The 21289-nt window shown below is 46.3% G+C and overlaps 1 protein-coding gene across 3 annotated transcripts in view; it reads left to right on the forward strand.

The window, feature by feature from the left end:
* The window catches only part of Tpd52 (tumor protein D52), an 82330-nt gene that overhangs the window by 43414 nt on the left and 17627 nt on the right, over positions 1-21289 (forward strand). For 2 of the 3 annotated variants that reach the window (XM_028765443.1, XM_028765461.1), the window contains exon 2: positions 18096-18211. In XM_028765443.1, coding sequence (XP_028621276.1) covers positions 18096-18211 — 116 coding nt within the window. Of the gene's footprint in view, positions 1-4592; positions 4677-18095; positions 18212-21289 lie in introns of those variants that run through there. The other variant, XM_028765451.1, reaches the window with a different exon arrangement.

Here is a 21289-nt window from a genome sequence, read left to right on the forward strand (position 1 = left end):
ATCTATCTATCTATCTATCTATCTATCTATCTATCTATCTATCTATCCATCTTTTGTGGATCACACCACTGAGCTCACTTGTTTTGAGACTGGTTCTCACTGTGAACTTCTGATTGGCCTTGAAGTCTGTATCCCAGGCTGCTATGGAATCCTGGTCCTTCTGTCTCTGCCTCCAGAATGAAGGGATCAATCTCAGGCTGGTGCTGTCATACCTGGTCAAAGATGGGGTGTTTTCTCCCTTCATTATAGGATAAATTCTATGATTAAGTATAATATTTAGTTAACATTGTTGACAAAGCCAGCTCGGTCAGTCAACAGGTTTTCCAGCGCAGGAGTGAGGATTAAAAGAAAAAAGACAATTAGCCAATATTGCAGCATGACCCCAGCCAGTTCTGAGGCTGAAGGCTGAGGCAGGTTTATTTTTTCTCAATTTTCTTTTAAACCATTTTAATTACATGCAAGTATTTAGGTCAGTTCTAGGTTGAGAAACCAGCAACACAATAGTTGCAAATAGTCAAGGAACAAACAAGGCAATAAACACAGTCACTTCTGTGATCTCTCTCAAAATCACTGTTTCTAAGGGCTCATCTGGATGACAGGAAGTAGGGAGCCTACTTTCTTGTACTAGCTCACAGTCATATTCATGCCTGAGGCCTACTCCTTTGTTTTAGCCTAAGACTAGGATTCCTGACTGAAATTACTTCTCTGTTTTAGCCTAAAAATAGACTCCTGCCTGAACTTACTTCCTTGTCATGGCCCAAAGTCAGATTCCTGCCTAAAGCCCATTTCCTTGTCCTTGGCGAATGTCAGATTCCTGCCAAGCTGCCCTAAAAGCTCTCCACACATTGTTTTAGTCTTTAGTACGGATCATTGTCACAGTCTCTACCTGGCTTTGACAAGGTTGATGTTTTCCTCGAAGAATGCTGCCCTGGGCCCCTCTAAGGACTGAATTAAACAAATAACTGTGGCATCGTTTTCCTTTTGGGCAGCCCTGTACTTCACCTTCAGGTGCCTTTCAGGGGCCTGCCACAAAAGTTCCTAATTTTGGACATAGTTTTCAAGTCATACCCTCTTTTTTGTGACTCACATATAGAGGGACTAGTCTCACCCACTAGATTATGCACTAACAGGTGGACAGAAACTTTATTTTCTTTATAGTTCTTTGCCCTATTCACCTTTCTGCTTGTGAAACTTAAAAGTGTCAGGCCCTGTAGCACACACCTTACTGCCTACTCCTAGCTGACCTCTGTACTGTCCACGGGCGCCCTCTGCAGGTGCTGCCCTGCATAAGCATGTGTCTGAGGCTGTTAAACACCCTCTGCCTCTCACTAAGGCGTCAGCTATGCAAATGTCCAGTTTTGTGGCCTGTTCTCAAAAACAGGGTTTGACAGGGCTGGAAAGATGGCTCAGGGGGACGAGCAATGACTGCCCTTCTGGTGGATCCTGGTGGATCCCTCTGCAACTCTAGTTTAGGGAATCCAATTCCCTCTCCTGGCCTCTGTGGACCAGGGATGCAGGTGGTGTACAGACATGCATGCAGGCAAAATGCTAATAGATACACATGACATAAAAAGAAGCACATCTGTAAGGAAACTGTTTGATTACTAATTTATCTGGAATATTTCCTAGGGGCTGGAGAGCTGGCTCCCTGGTTAAGCAGTTGTGTTTGTAGGACCGGGGTTCTGTTCCCAGCACTCCCATGAAGACTCTCCACCTCCTTGGGCACTGGAAATGCATGGCTCACAGATATACATGCAGCAAAACTCTTACACACACAGATTCACGAAAGTAAAAAACTAAAAAGACACATTCCATGCTCAGTATGTATTTTCCCATTGTCATGTTACAACCTGTGTATTCTGCACACACATGTTCCTTTTAGCATTTAAGTCATCCACTCAGAAGGCAGTTGTATTGCTCTCGCTTCTCAGGTATGGTCTGAAAGGAGCATCTTCTGTATGTATACTGTTTGTAATACCGTGTAGAGTAATACAACTTGGTAACTGAGTCAGATAAGTATAAATTATAGAAAAAGATTAGTGAAATAGAAAGGTAAATCTATAGGGGAAAATCAAGTCTGAGAAAACAGTGTCTACGGCAAGCTCAGGATCAGTTCAAGAAATAGGAATGGCTGAGCTTGGCGGTGCAGGCCTGTAATTCAAGTCCTCAGGAGGCCATGGCAGGGATGTTCTCTGTTAGAGGCTAGCCTGTGCTGTATGGTAAAACCTTGTCTGAAAACAACAACAACAACACAACCAAGGGGTGTTGACATAGCTCAGTAAAAGAGTGTGTTGCTAGTATGTGGAAGCCTGTGGGTTTGATCCATAGCATCCCAAAACAACACAAAAACCTGGGAAAATCAAGTTGGTTGAAACACAGTTGTATGATAGTGGGAAAAGAGGAAGTGAGTACCCAGGGCCCTTGCCACTGGCTCCAACCCCAAGAGAAGAGCACACTTGTTGGGATCACTGTCACGTACTATACGTGTAGGGGCTGGCATAAGGTGGTGCCATCCCTTCCCGCCTTCTCCCTCTGTCCTTTCTGGGTATGGCCTCTCCCCTCTTGGCACCTAGAGGAAAGGAGTCCTCGCCCCTCCCACCAGCAATGCTTAGGCTCTAGAGACAGGTCATTGTCTTCGGTTGCTCAGAAAGTGTGTTAGGGACATTGACTGGGGCTGTTCAGGTCAGCCAGCTGCCCCCAGGCACCTCTCTGAATAGAGCTGTATATCTGGGCCACATCTGAAACAGGAGATCAGGTAGGGACTCTGGTGGTCTTTTCTCAGAGCTCATGAGATAAGTGATCAGGAATTCTTCAAGGGAAAGACACAGATAAGGCAGAAGATGGCCACCCTGGGGCCGCAAGAACACTCCAGGCAGATGGAAGAAGGGTGTGGCAGGGGAAAAGGAGGAAAGGATATGTGGCAAGTGGTAGACAGCTCTCTGTGTACTATTGACTATATAATCCATGTGAGGTCAGGCCTGGGAAATCTAGGAGAAAATAGTGCTGATTTTGAAGTATTTTCCAGACAGCCCTGAGGGAATACGTGTCACACAGAGCCAGCTCTTCCTTGGACCGGTTAGAATCACAGGAAATAAAAAGACTTGTGGCTCCCAGAGGCTTCCCTGTTCCTTGCTTGGATGGTCCTAGGGCCTCTCGGAGTGGCCTTTCCTGTTGTTAGTCCCCTCCCTTGCACTGTGTGCATCCGTCGGTCCGTCAGTCCATCCATCCATCTACCCACTCACCCACCCTGCAGCCCAGGGCTGCACACATGGCAGGCAAGTGCTTTCTACTCAGCCACACCCTCCTCCTAATAGTTCTTATGCTTTCTTTGCCTACTTCAAAATCCTTGAGTTTGTTTCTTATAGAAGTATATAGTAAATATTAAGGCTTATCATTCTGGCTCTTTTATTGGTCAATTCCCAAGCTACATTTCTATTCTTTTATTTTTTTCAGCCCCCCCCCCCATTATCCAGGCCTCGAGCCTGCCATTCCAGGAACCCACCCATGTTTTTTCTGGGGCTGCTTGTCTGTGTTCGCCATTCCCAAGGCTGGGATGTCTGAACTGAGTCTGCCCGAAGATTGGAAGGGGAGCTGCTCCCCAGAGCTGGGATTCTTGGCACTGGCCTGAAAGGGGCTTAGCAGGTAGTCAGGTCAGACTTTTAGAAGCAGGTAGACAGGTCAGACTTTTAAACAGTTACTTAGATTCTTAGCCCTCACGTTTGAAAATGAGGCTGTTTTTATTCTCCACTGATTATAAGCCCTGTATTCAGGTAGGGACAGCAGACACTGGGGTGAGGGTGGGGCCTATAGCCATGAGGTCTGACTGGCTGACGGGCTTCACACGTGTGTGCCATGGATGGGAAGAGATGGGAGGAAAAGAGAATGAGTTGTAAGTTGAGATGAATGTGGACCGTCTTAGAGATGTTGTACAGTAGGCATACACTGAAATTTTTGCTCATCTTTAAAATGTTTTGCTTTTGGAGGCTGGAGAGATGGCCCAGGGGTTAAGATTGCTTACTGCTTTTACAGAGGACCCAGGTTCAGTTCCCCGTGGTTCATAACTAACTGCCTGTTACTTCAGTTCTGGGGGACTCTGTCAACCTGTGCTGACACCTGCTGACGTGCACTCAAGCCCACACAAACAATACAATAAAAAGTTCAGGTCTTACATTTCAGAGATTATAAATATATTCCAGAGATTATGTATTGAGATTTGAAAAGGTAGGACACAACTATAAGTGTTAATTCAGTTAGTTATTTTGTAGTTTTGAGATGGGACCTCTCACTGAAGTCCAAGCCAGCTTTATGGCAATCCCCTGTCTCAGGTTTCTGAGTATTGTGATTATGGCATGAGCCACCATGCCTGGCTTTACGTGTTTCCTCCTTTTAGTTCCACCAAGGGCCTGTAAGTGCTGTTGGGTCACAGCAAATGCCACAGAGAGCATGGGAAGGTTCTACCCAGAGGCCTGTGATGCAGGAAGTGAACTTGGTGATTGAGAAATTTTACAAGCAGTCTCATTGAGGCTCCCTTTCTGCCTGGTGGGTGTGCCAAAGGAAACAAGGTCTTTGGGGAACCCTCCGGGCATGCATGACTTTGCTTAAACAAAGGTGCTGGAGCTCCGGGAGGGCCTGAGGGGAGCCGGGGGAGCTGGCTGCACATTCCCGATGCTGCTTGGGTGAGAACAGTTCTTCTAGAGTCAGAATAAACATTTTTGACAGTTATTCACATTCTGCTTTAGAAAAAAAAATCGACGATGGATCTAGCTTTATTTGTGTCATGTTGTGCTTAGAGGGCTGGTTGCTAATACAGGATGTCAAGCTCTCAGAATTCTGTGGTAATATAGGGTGCAAGAAAAGTATCACCCAGATGGCATTTGTCGGGAGATTACTGACAGATAATCCTCCCTTGTCCTAGAAGATTAAGTCTGCCCTGGCGAGGATGTGGTCAGCTGGTCGGTCTAAAAAATTGTATTTTAAACAATCTTCCTGCCAGTATCTAGTGTTTGTACTTCTGAACAGGGCTCCAGCAGGGGACCTCCTTTCTGTGCCGAGGAAAGGCCACTCCCTCCGCCCAGGTTGTTCTTTGTCCACTGAAATTAGCAACAGGTGGTGACTAGGGCCCTGCTAGGGCACTGGGAAGGAGTCATAGAGCTCTGTTTGCTGGGAGCTGGTCACACCCGAGCTGGGCGGAACTTTAGGCACCGTTCCTTTCCTCACCTGGCTGCACAGGCCAGAAGGACCTCGGCCCAGGGACCCAGGCCTGAGGATTAATTCCAGGCTGCTGCAGCGCCATGCTCGCTGCCTTCATCTGGGATGTATTGTAGAGATATGGAGTTGTATGAGGATTACCAGTCCCCATTTGATTTTGATTCCGGAGTGAACAAGAACTACCTCTACCTCTCTCCAAGCGGGAACGCCTCACCGCCTGGCTCACCGACACAGAACGTTGGTAACTATTGATTTTGTGTAGTTAGTTCCGTTTACTCTGACCAAACCCAGATGTAACTCGGGGTTCGTGTGCTTTCAGGTTAGAGTGAAGGTGTGCTAACGTGCGGCTGTGTTTCAACATGGAGACTGTTTTTAGCTGTTAGCTATTTAGAGTGGGACATTGGGTTTTCAAGTTGGCTCCGTTTCTGTGCTTCTTAAATATCTGCGGATACGTGGAGCGATTGATGGTAAATGACACCGGAGGGGTCTTGGGGTCAAATAGCATGTACAATTTTAAAATCTGCCTAGGTTATGTCTTGGTAAAGGATGCTTAGGCATCAAAAACATTCACCACATTCAAGGGTCTGGTGAGTGTGATATGATAATATCATAATTATCAAGGTGATGATTGGCCTGGATTTTCCTTTGGAAGACCAAGAGCCATTTAGACAAGCACGTATACCCCAGAGTTTCCAGAAAGGAAAAATGAAAACTCACCACACCTTTGGAAGCAGTTGTTTCTTCCTGTGTGGGTCATGGATCTGTCCCCAAGGCAGGAACCCGGCTATGACAGTCTGAGTTAATCAGCGCAGGGCATCCCCACATAGGGTCCAGCAGAAGCAGGGGCAGCCTCATTGCCAGCTTGCAGGAAGGATCCTACTGACTGCCAAGAAGAGGAGATGGCTCAATGATCTCCTCAGTGAGGAGTCAAGGAAGCAACTTGACTTTCCCAGAAGAAGTTAATTATTTCCTTACTTTGGGGAATTGGTTATGTTTTGTTCTTTTTAAGCAGTAGAGCTTGAGAAACCTAGAAGGCAGGAAAGGACAGACTGTGGCACCTCTGATCCAAGCTGCCAGGGGTTTGGATGTTTGCAGAGCACAGGCGTGAACTAACTTCAGCTCTTGGCTACAGTAGCCACCTTTGAGGTATAGTTTGGGTTTTCAGAACCCCACAAATGTTGACAGTTACAGGCTAACACTAGCCTCTGGAAGCTAGCAGCTGTTAGTAATGTCTGCCTGGAGGTAGGGCATGGGGAAAAGCTTTTTTTCTTCTCATTTTCTCACTTCCCTTGCCTGGGACCTCTGGGCTTCCCTGTTACCCAGCACTTAGAAGGAGAGATGCCCTATTTCTAACTTTTGGACTCTTCTGGATCAGAGCAGGGCCCACAGTGCGGGAGGTGGAGCTGTCAGTAAAGCTTTGAGGTGGCCAGCTTGGCAGGTGAGCAACGTCACTGTCCCAGCCTGGGACAGATGCCCTGGATCCGTTACTTCTTGCTGGCTGCCCTTTACCTGCACCTGTCTTCCTCATGATGAGTGTGGCCACCTTTCAGTGTTCTCTATCAGAACAGCAGCAGGTGTGGGTGAGTGTGCTTTTGAGTAGTGGGATTAATGAAGTCTGTAATTGAAAAGAGGCGACTGGTGAGATGGCTCAGCGGTTAAGAGCACTGAGTGCTCTTCCAGAGGTCATGAGTTCAAATCCCAGCAACCACATGGTGGCTCATAACCATCTCATAATGAGATCTAAAGCCCTCTTATGGATGTCTGAAGACAGCTACAGTGTATTTACATATAATAAATAGATTAAAAAAAAACCCTTTGGGCTGGAGCGAGAGGGAGAAGGGAAGGGGGGAAATAAAAAGAAAAGAGGGAGGGACTTGGAACTGCTACTTAAGTTAGTTTGGATTTTGGCCAGTGTATGTATCTCTCTCTCCCCCTCCCTCTGCCTGTGGTTATTCGAGAGCATTTCTCTGTAGTCTTGGCTGTCCTGGAACTCACTCTGTAGACCATGCTGGCCTGGAACTCAGAGATCCGACTGTCTCTGTGTCCCTAGTGCTGAGATTAAAGAAATGCATCACCACCACCTGGCCAGTGTGTACTTCCTGAATAAGCAGGCAGCTTGTATAGGCAAAGAGGAGTGATAGAAGAAGGTATCCAACTCACAAAGGCCGGGAACACCATCTAAGCAAGAAGGATCTTTTGAAATGTGTTGGGCAAAGGTGGAGGCGATGAGGCTCAGTTAGTAGGCAGATGTTCTGAAGCAGTTTGAACAGTGGGTTGGAGGACACTCGGGGGTTTGGGGTAGGGGGGGGGGCAAGGGTGGGCAGGAGAGGACGGAGGGGTGGGTTGAAGGGAAAGAGGGTTTCATCCAGGATGAAAGTGCCTTGCAGTGTGCCTTTGGTACTTCTCTAGTCCAGTTTTTCTTTTGTGTTCAGCAGTACTCCTGCTAAGTGGCTTTTACAATCTAGTTTGAAAACATGGCTGTGATACATGTTGGCATCCGGAATACAAACCTATGAAACTCATGCACCTTGGCATTTGAGGTAGGAGAATCCTGAAGCCCAGCACTTCGGATGCTGAGTCAGGAAGTCTAGTTTTGAGGCCAGCTTTGTCTACAATAGTTAGAATTTGTCACAGGTCGTCGTCGTCGCTGCCGCCACCACTACCACCACCACAAAATAATAAATACAAATAAAGCAAATGTTTGTTGAACAGATGACTGAATGGAATTGTCACAGGAGGACACATCCTGGTTGTTTTTACAGATGTGAGAGCATTGATGTAGGAAAGGTGGTTGACATCTGGTTAGCCTAGCCGGCACTAACACTCATCTTTCGACTCCCAAACCAGTGGTTTGCTTTATACTGTGCTGGGCATCTATACAGGGCCTAGAAGGTGCTACCTGTTTGCTCTGCCACAAAAGTTGGTGACAGCCCTTATAGAACAGGCTGAACATCCAAGCGTATCTTTTCTGGGCAGGGATTTTACTGTTGCTTTTGTTATTTGTTTTGTTTTCATGTGCCACTGGGACATGAATGCTGTATTCCATTCTTTTCAGGTGCCTGTCAACACCATCTGTGTTAAGTTGGCCACTTTCACCGTCCTTTCCATTCTAGGAGCACTTGTGAGGTTACTCTCCTAGTTACTGTTTATGTGAAATCTCTTCCTCTTAAGACTTTTCCAGGAAGACTCAGGAAGATACAGGCCCATAACACCCTTGGTTCTGCTAGTCACTTGAGAAATGAGCGGAGCAAATAATCTGACAGCCGGGCTGGGGTTGTAGCTTTGTGATGGGGTCTTGTCTAGCAGGCATAAGGGCATAGGTTCAATCCCCAGGACCAGTAGGAAAACAAAGATAATCTTGTACTTAATGCTGTCAAATTTGAAATTTTCACTCTGAAAAGAGTGAAAAGTCAAGCTGCAGTTTCTCAATGCAGAGTTTATTTCTAATTCTGCTTTACTCTTTGCTTTCTCATGAGTCAACCCTTCTCTTTTAGGGAAGTGCTAACTGAATCTTACAGGTTTTTTTGATTGCAGAGATCTTAAAGAACATTACCTACTGCTTACAAATGTGAACCAGAGTAGACTTGAAGGGGACTCTATCCGTGTAGAGGAAATTTAATATAAGTGGAGACTTCTCTCCTGGCACCTCCAAGTTTCTCCATGGCCAACCTGTGTGTCTTCAGTGGATGGTCTCAGCTATCAGTTTTGTATGTGGTGTTTGGACGGAGGAAGAGGAGGAAGAGGAGATGCTCTGAAGTAACTGGAGACTTTTAAAGATGACCCTCCCACCTTGAAAGATGAAAGATTAAATGAGGTCTGTTTCTAGGAAGAGGGCAATGAAGCGTTTGGAACCATGAATGTGTTTTACTGGTGTGTGTGTGTGTGTGTGTGTGTGTGTGTGTCAGTCTGTCTGTCTGTCTTCATGGCCCCAAGTGAAGCACTGAGGGCTGCTATGGCATCCCCCCCCATCTTCTCCTTGTTACCACGTCCCTTCCTGCTTTGTCTCCTTTCTTCCTCAATGACCCTAACATCACTCAGTTCTGCTCTTGTACTTTCTGGATCTTCTGCCAGATGAAAGGGTCTTTTCTTTAGCTTCCTTTGTTCCTGGCCACCTTGACCACAATTACCCAGTTCATTTTTGCCTCAAGGTTTTATTCTTCCCAGTATGAGCTAATCATGGGGAAACGGCGGCCTCTGGGGATCCGGCTGTGCACAGCCCTTGCTTCTGTTCCTGCTGCACTGTCCTCTGAAGATGATGACTCACCTCAGAGGGCAAGCGTCTCTCTGTTCAGATCTTCATGTGCCTGAGGTCCCTGATCTTCAGTCTGGGGCAGTTTTGTTCCCTACAGGTATTGGTTTGGTTGTGAGGCTGCTACTGACCTCTAGTGTCCGGAGGCTGGCGTGCAGTGGAACGCCTCACCTACAAAATCATTTGGGAACTGCTGTTGTCGCCTTCTTCTTTCTGTAATATCATTTGCCCCTCGTCAGTTACTAGCTATTGAAGTCAGTGACTGAGCCCTGAAGCCTGGACAAGCTCGGCTTCACCGTCCCTTCTCATCATGACAAGCAATGGTGACACTCAGAAAAAGACAGTTTATCCAGTGTTGCCACACTGGGAATGCATGCGGCCTGGTGACTCCCACGGTGTCAGGGTTTTGACATGAGTTTTACGTTTCAACTGCAGATAAGAGGTATACATAGCTAATCGTTCCTGGTCAGGGTATGGCCTTGGCTGCCACTTCTCAGCCACTGAGCAATCACTGTTTCCATTCTGTTCTTGCAAGCTGTCACTGCTTGTAAAATCTTTCTGGGAGGCAAATTCTCCCGTGCCAGGAACCAGGTTTCAGCCTTTCCCCACCACGAGAATCCCACAGCAAATCCAATTCTTGGGTGCGTTGTTTCAGGAGGCTAATAGCCAGTGGGAGGGGCAGAAGTGTTTCTCTGTAGAATACCTTTGAGCTTGCCAGGATAGTTACATGCCTATGACATGCCTGCATGATCTCGGTGTATTTATACACACACTTTTGGAAAAAGCAGCCAGCTGTACCCATTCTTTTCTCGCCAAGAAACCCCAGTCTTTGAGTAGAGCTCACAGTGAGTTGGGGCTGTGACATTTAGTATCTATTTCAAGTAAGAAAACCTTTGCAAAAAGGTAAAAGCAAATAAAAAGAATAAAAAGCACCACACAGAAGAAAAGCCTCAAGAGAGAAAGTGGGCAGTAGGACCAGACTTGTTCTTTCCACTCCTGTGTACATTCCTATAATTCATTTATTCAGGGCGTGTCTCAGAGACTGCTGGCCCAAAGGCACTCGTGTCCTCAGACAATGCCTTCTTTTGTACCTCACTGCCTTTGTTGTTGTTCAAAGCCATCTCTCCTCCAGTGTTCTTATCTGCGTATTGTACAGTGATGTGTTTAAGTGAAATTATTCTAAATCTTTTCATTGTTTTAGACAGGGTTTCACTATATATCCCTGGCTGGCCTAGAACTCACTATGTAGACCAGATTGGCCTTCAACTCACAGAGATACACTTGCTTCTGCCTCCCAACTGCTAGGATTAAACAAATGCACCACTTACATACCTGGCTGGTTTTTGTTTGTTTGTTTGTTTTTTGAGACAGGACTTTCTGTGTATCCATGGCTGCTCTGGAGCTTGCTGTGCAGACCAGGCTTGCCTTGGAGTTCTGGCTTTCCCTCTGCTTCTGCCTCCCAGCTGCATGAATTGAAGAAGTGCATTACCACGCCTGACTTTAATATGAAGATGACTGAAGCGTTAGTGATAGTTGCTATAGGGAATCCTGAAGGGAAGCAGTCGGAATAAAGGGCAGAAGTGAAGGCAGAGAGCCAGGCATTTATGTTGGGGTCCAGGTTGGGGCACCCAGTTCTATCCATCCTTTTCATGCTGAGAAACCCCAGCATGCTGCCCCTCTTGTCCCTGGATTGAAGAAACTGACTTGAGAGTCAGGCTTGCGGTGCAAACTTGTAGTCACCGACGCCAGTGTGGGCCTCTATCAAGTGAGACGCTGTCCCCATATGATTTACATTCTTGGCTGAAATTAACGGGGTGTGTAGTGGATGAGTTGTCATTTATGGGAAAAGAGAGAAGCCTACTTTAACTAAACCTTTAGCTAATACGCGTGTCTAAGTAAACTACTAAGATTTGTTCTGTTGTGGGGAGTATGAGTTCTGAGATGAAATGAGAAGGAAGTGATACCTGGGCTCTATTGTCTGGAAGTGGTGCGAGTTCAGGCTGAAGCCTCTCTCCGGCTTATCCCTTTGGCCGTCTGCCCCTCAAACCTCCCGTCACCTTCATGCTCAGATTTCTGCCATGGTAGAACCAACCAACCCCGTCCTCCTCACAGGTTCACTGACAACAATCCTGATATACTTCAGGTCGTAATACTTTTAAAAATTATTTTCATAGGGATGTAAAATATTGCCACCTAACTAAAAAATCAGTGCTTTCCCTTCCTTCTCTTAAATCTTTAAACTTTATGCTTATTGAAGATATATTGGGTTGTGTGGTGTCTGTAATACTCTTGGGCATATTTTTTAGCACATGTGCTCTCTGACCCGTGTGTGCTAGTGTCTCTGTTTCACCTTGTTTAAGTGAGGCCTCTGCAAAACGATCTGGGATTGTCTATGCTACTGAAGTCCAGGTTCCAGATTTCAAACTGTGTTGGCAGGTGGCGCACTGCTGCTTCTCAGTGATGACCTAGCCTTGTAGCTGGACTACAAGATGAAGCACATAGAACTGTGCAGTGGACCCCTGTGGTCAGTCACCTCCATCCTCCATCTTGAGATGGTCCAGCTGTCAACCATGCCTCTGGCTGGCTATTGGGCAGTGTGTAGCTTCCAGGTTCTCCCCTGCCTGTGCTACTGACTACTCTGCTGCTGGAGGGACTTTGTAGATGGGCCATATACCCTGGCCATGCCTCAGCGCTAGCCACACCAGGGATCCCCTGGTTGGTATTGAAGATGGAAGGATGGTCTACTTCATCAGACAATTAAGGAAGTAGCTGAACTATCAGTAACCCACAGGGGGTAGTGATGCCCAGCGTCTAGTCACCTGGATTCAGTCGTGCTAATGCTGACTTCCAGTCAGAGACACAAAAAGCTTCCATGGAGAAAGAATTAGTCCTGGCTCTCTGCCCTGCCCTGAAGGTGGTATTTCCCTAAGACAAACTGTGTAGAATCAGAAAGACCCTCAAGTTTTAGTCTGGTCTGACTGTAGGTAAACTATGCAACCTTGGAGGGCCTCGGTTTTCCAGTAGAAATCACTGTTCTCATTAGATGTTGATTTAATTTTGCTTGTTTGCTTCTATGGAACATGGTCTTAATAAAAATGATTCTAGTGAAAACATGCTTCGGCAGGAAGATGAGATATCACATGGGGATGGGGGAGGCAGGAAGATGAGATATCACATGGGGATGGGGGCATATGGAGGTATGGGGGGGTCAGATATTAAGGATGGGGGTTCTGCTTAAACTGACTTAGTAGGTTTGTTTGTTCAAACTGTATTTTAAAAAGAAGTAGGAAGATGGCCTGGGAGAAGGTTTAGGGGCCTGAGTAACGTTTGTTCAAGCAGGGAATCTCTTGTCAATTTCCCCTCATGGTGACTGGTGTGAAAAACTTGAAGAGGCATTAGTCATATTGTCATTTAAAATAGCTTTCCGTTGGATTTTAGGAGAGCATTAAAATCAAAGAACAATGTTTGTTGGATTGTAATAGTCTCATTTCTTACCTTTTGTGATTTACATAGCAAGCGATGTTTTCTTCCCTAAGCCAGGTCCTCCCTCCATACTAAGTACACGTATGAGCGTATAGAAGACAAGGACCTAGGAATCTATTTAAGGCAAATCGTATGTTCAGGAGTGGGGAAGAGTTGGCTTGGAGACTGCTGTTGACCTCATCCCTGGGTTTCCGTTTTGTAGTGTTACTATGGCTACCAGATGCAGGGGCCCAGGTCTCAGCTTTGTTTTTAAATCAGTGACTTGGAGTGCCTCCTTTTAAATTAGGCTGTCTGGGTTTAAAAACCCCAACTGTGTATCTCCTGTGCTGGTGTGTGACTTGAGTCTGCACAGCTGCCGCAAGCCTCTTTCCTCATCGCTAAGTGGTGATAGAAATCCCTGGGCCGTCACCAAAGTGCAGTGGGTAAATGACTGTTTTTGGACCTCGTAGCTCAGGTTCTGATGAAGCTCCTGGTGGACCAGCTGCAGTTAGTAGTTTCTTTAAGAGATAAGAGATGACTACATAGTTCACTTGTGATTTGAGCATCTACTTGTGTCTTTATGTTTTTCCCAGGTGAAGATCTTAACAACCTTCCCCTTTAAAGTTTAATGCCAGTGATTTGCTGCCCCCTGCAGGTTAATGTGAGAAACGCAGACTGAGTGCTTGTTGGCTGACTTTGCTAGGTCTGGTCATCTTGGTGGCCCTGAGGCCAAGTATGGCATTGTCTTTCTAGATGGCTTAATGAACTATTTCATTATTCCTTGTCTAGAATTTTGAGACTACATGTATTTCAGATTATATGTTTTTGTCATTGTTCTGGTTAGGGGATATTTGTGTGGACTTGACTCATTGAAAATGCCTGATTCAAAAATCCAGAACCTAAAATCCTGAGAAATTATACTGTTTCTCAGATTAAGTATTCCCACCCCTTGTCAGCACCCTCTTCGATTATTTTTGGAGTTGAAAATTCCCATGCAATAGTGATTTGATACTGTGTCGATCTCCTTGCCTGTTCAGACTTGCACAATTATGTTTGTTTAAAAGCATGGAAGAGCTCCTGCTACAAAAGGCAACGTTTAGTGCTTGAGCTCTCTTGCTCCTCTTTGGTTTGAGTCCTGTCGTTATCAAGGACCTAGTCCTGAGCCCCTCGTTAAGATCAAGACACATGATGTTTAGCTCTGTGTTGTGCTGGCTGGAGGTGGCTCACATGCTTGGTGTTTTCACCCACAGTCCCTTGCTCCCCTTGTCAGACAGTCTGACATGGAGGATGAGCACGGAAGCAGACTCAGGTTCTGCTCCTGACAATATGATACAGTAGCACCCTGCTTCACAGTCATCTGCCCGGTGTTGGAATTTGGGTGCAAATTCCAGGGCAACAGGCAGGAGCTGCCCCCATGACTGGATGCTGACCTAAGGGCTGGACTGAGTTTCTAAAACAAGGAAGTGCTGAAAGATTTAAAACTAGAGATCAGATTTCTATTGTGGAGAGAGTACTTGTGCAGTCCTAGTGGGGACTCTAAGACATCTTAGAGAGGACTCGTCTTAGACACTGTCCTACTGCTGTGAGGAGACATTAGGACTAAGGCAACTCTTAAAAGGAAGCATTTCATTGGAGGCTTACTTAAAGGTTCAAAGTCTTTGTCATCATATCCAGAAGCAGACAGGCAGGATGCTAGCTCAGTAGCTACGCCCCTCATCCTCATCTGTGGGCGGCATCTGTGGGCGGCACAGATACTGAGTCTAGTAGGGGCTTTTGAAACCTGAAAGCTCACCCCCAGTGACACAGCTCCTCCAACTAGGCCACACTAACTAATCTTTCCCAAATAGTTCCACAGACAGGGAGCCAAGCATTCAAACACATGAGCCTACAGGGGCCATTCCCACTGCAGCCACCACCCTCTGCTCCCGGCCCCATGGGCTTGTGCCTGCATAATGGGCTGTATTCAGTCCACCTTCAAAAGTCCCCAGAGTCTTTTACAGTCTCAACAGTATTTAAAAGTCCAAGTCCAACCCTTTAACCCCTGTAAAGTTAAAATCAAAAAGCAGATCACATACTTTGAGCATACAATGGGACTGAATATATATTACCATTCTCGGGGTGGGGGAGGGGCAGAGTGTGGTGAGGAAACACTGGACCAAAGCAAGACCCAAACCCGGCAGAGCAAATCTAAATCCCACAATGCTGTCTGATTTTACAAGGTTTTTAAGATGACTCTTCTCTTCCAGCCTTGCTGACAGCAACACACTTCTCTCTCTTAAGCTGGCTCCACAGGCTGTCTGCAGCTGTCCTTGGCAGGCCTCCCACAGCTCTGGCCTCTCCAAGGCAAACCAGGCTTCACCTTCAAGCTTCATTCAGTGGCCTTGCCAGGCCTCCATGTGGGTCCTCCCCTGCTTGGGCTCTTTGGTTTTCTTTAGCGTACCGAGGCTTACCCGAGGCTTACCCACCCCTTGATTGTATCAGCCAGGTATTGTCTCTGCTTCTGAAACCTTGGATTCTGCTTATTGGTGCAGTGTGAACAGGCTTATTTGTATTACTTTTGCTCCATTAATTATTCTTTCACATCTTGTGTGTGGGCCACTGTTTTGGTACTGTCATGTTAGTGATTATGATAATTACTAATTACCTTTAAAAGTTAGTACACAATAAAGCCCATGTCAAGTGCTTCTGGAATGTGTATTCAGCTACATGGCTTTCGTTGTTTCGTATGCTTTTCTTACATGTATTGTGGTCCGGCAGTGTGTTCTCCTCCTGCCTACCCACATGCTCTTTGTGTGCCGTGTACCATGTACCATGGTGCTGGTAGGGTTGCGGCGTTACTGGTTCATCCTCATGAGTGTGATGGGGTGAAGGACTTACAGGCAGAGGAGGAAGCTTTCCCTGGTCCTCGATGCAGCAGAATCTGTGACCTGGGAATGCTGGGATTGGGTGGGTAGACAGGCTAGGGTGAGTCACTGGTGTAAAGTTTAAGAAGGCACCAGAAAGTCAGTAATCAAATCATAAGTCAATACAACATTTTGAAAAAGACAAAATCAATGCAAACAAGCTCTGTGATAACAGTATGGGGAAGTTAAAGAGGCACGCCAGTGACTGAATCCAGCCGTGCAGAGCCACTTCGGTGCCTGAGGCGAGGGTCAGTGTCAGCAGGGATGATGCTTTCTGTTCTAAAGTTTGACATGTTAGGCTGTATGCGGTGGTGGCACACACCTTTAATCCCAGGACTCCAAAGGCGGAGGCAGGTAGGGTCTCTGAGTTCGAGGGCAGCCTGGTCTATGTAGTGAGTTCCAGAACAGCCAGAGCTACATAATGAGACCAAGAAATGGTTTCTTTAAATTCATGTTGATTTTAAAAATTAGATTAAAATATGTATTTGTTTTCTCATTGCTGGTAAAATAAAATACCCAAGAAAAGCAGTGTGAGATGAGAAGGGCGTACTTGAGGGCAGTATTGAGAGTTTATACTTTGGGCTCGGTGTTAGCAGGTGGCAAGTCCTAACTGCATCGGAGGCAGGCCAGGCTATGACCCCCCAAGTGCCCCCACTTCTGACACTTCCTTTGTTGAGGCTCTATCTTCTAAAAGCTCTATGACCTTTCAGAGACAGAGCCATATTGTATATCATACTTTGTAATTCACATAATTGTTACAGTTATGCTCAATTTATGTCTGAGAGAAGGGTGCTGCTTTTTTTTTTTTTTTAATTTGGACAGAAAAGGTGAGATGTTGGGGATTGGTTCTAATGTTCTGGCCCCTAAAATCAGAAATCTGTATATCCAAACACTGAAGATCCTTGTCCCTAATTGGTTTTTGATCAATCAATAAAGACCCAACAGGTAATGGGTGGGCAGGTAGACTGAGGTGGGACCTTTAGATTTTCGAGGGCTAGGAACTGGGAGAAAGGAAGGAGAGAGAGAATCACCATGACTGGGGGAGAAGGATGGGACACAGGAGTTGCAGGAGAGAGAGCCAACCAGCCCTGTGAGAATTCCTGTAAGTGGCAGCTGGCCACTTCCCAATTGGGCCTGGGGTAGCAGGGGAAGGTTTAGGAATGCCCAGCCTTTGAGCTAGTCATGGCAGGTTTCAAATTAACTGGCATCCACCAATGGTTCAAACATAAAAGCAATAAACCCCATGTGGGTTATTCAAACTGTAATAAACCTAATATTCAAACCTTAATAAAATAGAATTTTGCGGGGTTTGGTGGCTTCTTTAGATTTTCTACCCGATGTTTTAGCTGGGGCTTGGGCAGGGGAAGGCGGGAGCTGAAGACAGTTGCCACACTGGCCACTTTCTAGAAATGTGGTCTTCATAGCGGGCTCTCTTCAGGGAATGAGTAGAGTGGGTTTGGAAGTCTCCATGTTGTTGTTGGTCATTGTCTACATAGAAACAGCTGTTCGTCCTTAAGACAGGGCCTTACTATATACCCCAGGCTGGCTTAGAACTCACAGTCCTCCTGTCTCAGCTTCCTGGGCATTGGGATTGCAGGCATGTGCTGCCCTTCCTCATGGCATCCTGGCGAGGTTCAGTTTAATAAAAGCTGCGAGTTTCCTTCTTTTGCTACCACGTGGGAAGAAGCATCTGATTTGCTCCTTTATGCAGAGTGTCTGCACTGAGAGCAAATGAGCACACAGTCTCCTCTGTGGGCCGGTGTGCAGGGTTTAAAATCCTTCATCCCCACTCTGCTGATTTATCTGTGCAGCACTTTAAAGGTGGATGCTTTGTATTGTTGAGACATGATCTCCTGTCCCCCAGGCTGGGCTTGAACTTGACGTTAGCCGAAGATGGCCTTGACTAGTGACTGTCCTGTCTCCACTTAAGTGCTGGGATTAGAGGCATGCGTTGTATGTAGTATAAAGATAGATCATGGTGGGACCCCATTCTTCTGCTCTCTCATAATTGTCCTGAGACTGAAGTATGAGTGGAAGCCAAGGGAAGGGCAGTTTCTTAGTTCATTTGTTAGCATGCTATGTTGGTGGCTTTTATTAGCTGTCCCAGGTTTTTCTTTCATCTTTCCCCGAGATAGCTTGAGCATACATACAGAAAGAAAGTGGATGGCTATAACCTCAATGACTTTGTTCTGGTTGGGACAGTGGAGCAGCTATAGGGGGACTTACTTTAGCTTTCACACTTGACATGATTCTTTTTTCTCCTTAACCCTAAGGTCTGCTGAAGACAGAGCCAGTGGCCGAGGAAGGAGAGGATGCTGTTGCAATGCTCAGTGCCCCAGAGACGCTGACGGAGGAGGAACAAGAGGAGCTGAGACGGGAACTTACTAAGGTGAGGGACATTGTTTGTGGACCTTGTGCTTTGCCTTGCAGGTTTGCAGAGACCCTGGTAATAGCTCAAGAAAGCACTTAGAGCTTGCACAGTCCAGAGTCTCAAAAGGGCAGAAGAGACAAAGTGACCCCAGTTGGCTTTCTGTGACAGAAAGTGCGGGTTGGGTGGGCATGGGAGTCGGGTGCAGTGGGAAGTGAGGAAAGCTGCACTGTCAGACCCCTGGTGCAGGGGCGCTCAGCCTCTCGTGCTTTTGCTTGTGTTATGAATCTAGGCCTCCCCCCTCCTTTCTTCTTTGCTTCCGGCTTTAGCCTGACTTCAGGGCACATTTCAGCTCCCTCCTCTACTACCTTCCTTCTATACCATGGTCTGTCTCACAGTGGACAGTGAGTGTCACTCAGCACAGTCAGTGTCTTGCTGCTGTCACTCAGGTTCTAAGCATCGCTCTCCCGTCCCAGGGAGCCCTGTACTTGCTGAGGTGCTGCTTCCACTCCCCTCTCCACTGGCTTCTTTGTCTTATGAGTTTATCCCTTGTCTAGTTATTTCACATATAGTGTGTGGTCTCAGTATTTTGACTTCTTTCATCAGTGAATGTAGTACGTCTTTAGGGCTCATCGCTGGTGGATCATCTGCCAGGAACCGGTTTCCCTTTTATGGCCACTAGTCGTCCATTGTATATATCTATAACACCAAGTTTTAGTTTTAATATACCCATTGATGGCCATTTATGTTATTGACTGCTGTGGATACCAAACTAGCCACATTTATGTACAAATGATCTTTTTGAATTCAGTTGTTTTACATATATGCTTAGAAGTAAATTTATTTTACTATATAGTGATTCAAATAATTGAATTTAAATTTCTTTTTAAAAATTTATTTGTGAATGTGTGTTGTTGTGGGTAGTTACACAAAACAAACCACGCTAATCTGGCTAAGCACCACCAATGGTGGTCTTGCCGCACCCCCATGCTTCCCTGGCTAGCTGCCCGAGCTGCGCCCCCTGTGGCTAGCCTGCAGAAAGCCGGCTGCCACTCATTCAGATCCCCTAGACCCATAAAATGACAACAGTAAAGACTTGTAATATACCAGCCAGATTTATAACGGTAAATCTACAACCCCAAAATGTTCACACAAAAAACACGAAACTCAACTGATATAAATACAAGATTGATACACATACAAGCTGCATACCTAGACTGTGCAGAGGTGGACTGTGCTCCTCTGTCTGTGAAATGTCTTGCTACTTGCAACTTCTCCAGACCATGTGGTCAGCTCCATCTTCTCTCCTTCTGGTTCCATCTTGTCTTTCTCCCCTCTCTAAAACTTTGAGCTTTGCCTTTGCTTCCACTGCCCAATCACAGGCTCTAGCCTTATCTGCTGAAGAAGATTTCACCTGACCTCACCTGAGTACAGGCACCCCTTTTGAGGGAGCAGAAAAAACAGACAGAAATCCACAGCAGTGTGTGTGTGTGTGTGTGCGCGCGCACATGGAGGTCAGAGGACAACTCGCAGGAGTCACATCTCCTTCCACCAAATGGATTCCAGAGACGCTGCCCAGGCTTAGTGGCAAAGCCCCACATTTAACTTTTTTCCCCAACATAGTATTTTTATTGATTCTTTGTGATTGCATATCTTACCCCATCACATTCACCCCCCAGTCCCTCCCTATTCGACTCCCACCCCCGCCCTTGTGACCTCCCTTGGAGAAAAAAAAAAGTATATTTTGTGTTATCTATAAACTCACTGGAGCATGGTCAAACTCCCAGTGGCCTGCCCTCAGAGCAGAGCCCTTCCCCTCCCCCATCCCTGCTGGAAGCCATCTGTTGTGCAGAGTGACACTTCAGCAGACTATGACAGCTTTTAAGACTTCTCTTCAGTGGCTTCCTGTCTAGGCTGTTACTGGTTTTTTGGCTGTGTGTCTTGGTAGGGTGGGATGGAGGTAGGGGTTGTCACAGAAGTCTCCCATGTCCCTCTTACTCAACTGCATATCTGCAATTATTGATATCACTGCCAGATAAGTAGCTTATTTGCTCTTTATGTTCTGTGGGAGCCTGGCTCATGGCATTAACACAGACCATGAACAGTGTTCCTGGTTGCACCAGGGCTATGGATCCAGACAAGGCCCTCTGATGCAGCTGGGATCACTGACATCAGCATGGTTTTAGGCCACAGCATAAGTCCTGGCATCCACCTGGCCTTCGGTGGTAACACGGGCCACAGATATTAACACAGACTTGGCTGCAGTAAGATCATGGACCCAGACATGGCCCTCAGCAGCATCAGACTTGGCTGGACTGAGCTTCTTCTAGGTGGTTTGGTTGATTTGTATTTCCTAGGCAGCTGGACTTGTCTAAGCAACTTACAGTAATCTTTTTTGCTTCTATTTATTTGCTTGGGGAGAATCAGGGGCTTAGTGAATCTGGTCAGTTTCAGGGACTTCCTGAAGCTGTCTTGAGTTGTTATATTTCTTGCATTTAAGGGGCTTCCTGGTAGGATGGAAAGTTCCACCCCTTTTAGAGCATCCTGTTCCACCTTCCCCTTTAACATCCAGTATTTAAAGGAGCTTCCCTCTAGGGTTTTAATCTAGGAGGAAACTGCTTACCCAAGCCCATCTTTTTGATTACTTTGACTTACTGTGATGTGCCCACGTTTCCTCCCTGTTGTGGCGTGGAGCAGTATTTTTACAGCTGAATGATGTTCCATCATATGAACGTATTTTTTATAGCATTTCTAAAGTGGATGTAGGGTGGCTTTTCCATTGATAAATCTGTCACTGGTGGATGATGCTGATCACCCTGCCATTTGTCTCTTGTCATTTTTATATTTTCTTGTGAGTATTGTCTACTTCCTTTGCCCATTTAAAAATCCTGTCATTTGCCTCTTTATGATGGAACTGTGAGTTTCTTCATGTGTTCTAGATACAACAAGATACATTTACCATAGGCTTTGATGACATTTCCTCTATTCTGTTGCTTTCTTTTTATCTCACTGTGAAGTACATGCTTCCCCTGTTTATTCTCCCTCCCTCCTCCCCTCCCTCCTCCCCTCCCTTCTCCCCTCCCTCCCTTCTCCCCTCCC

The sequence above is a fragment of the Grammomys surdaster genome, unplaced genomic scaffold, assembly GCF_004785775.1.
Source record: "Grammomys surdaster isolate TR1022 unplaced genomic scaffold, NIH_TR_1.0 63, whole genome shotgun sequence".
Lineage (NCBI taxonomy): Eukaryota > Metazoa > Chordata > Mammalia > Rodentia > Muridae > Grammomys > Grammomys surdaster.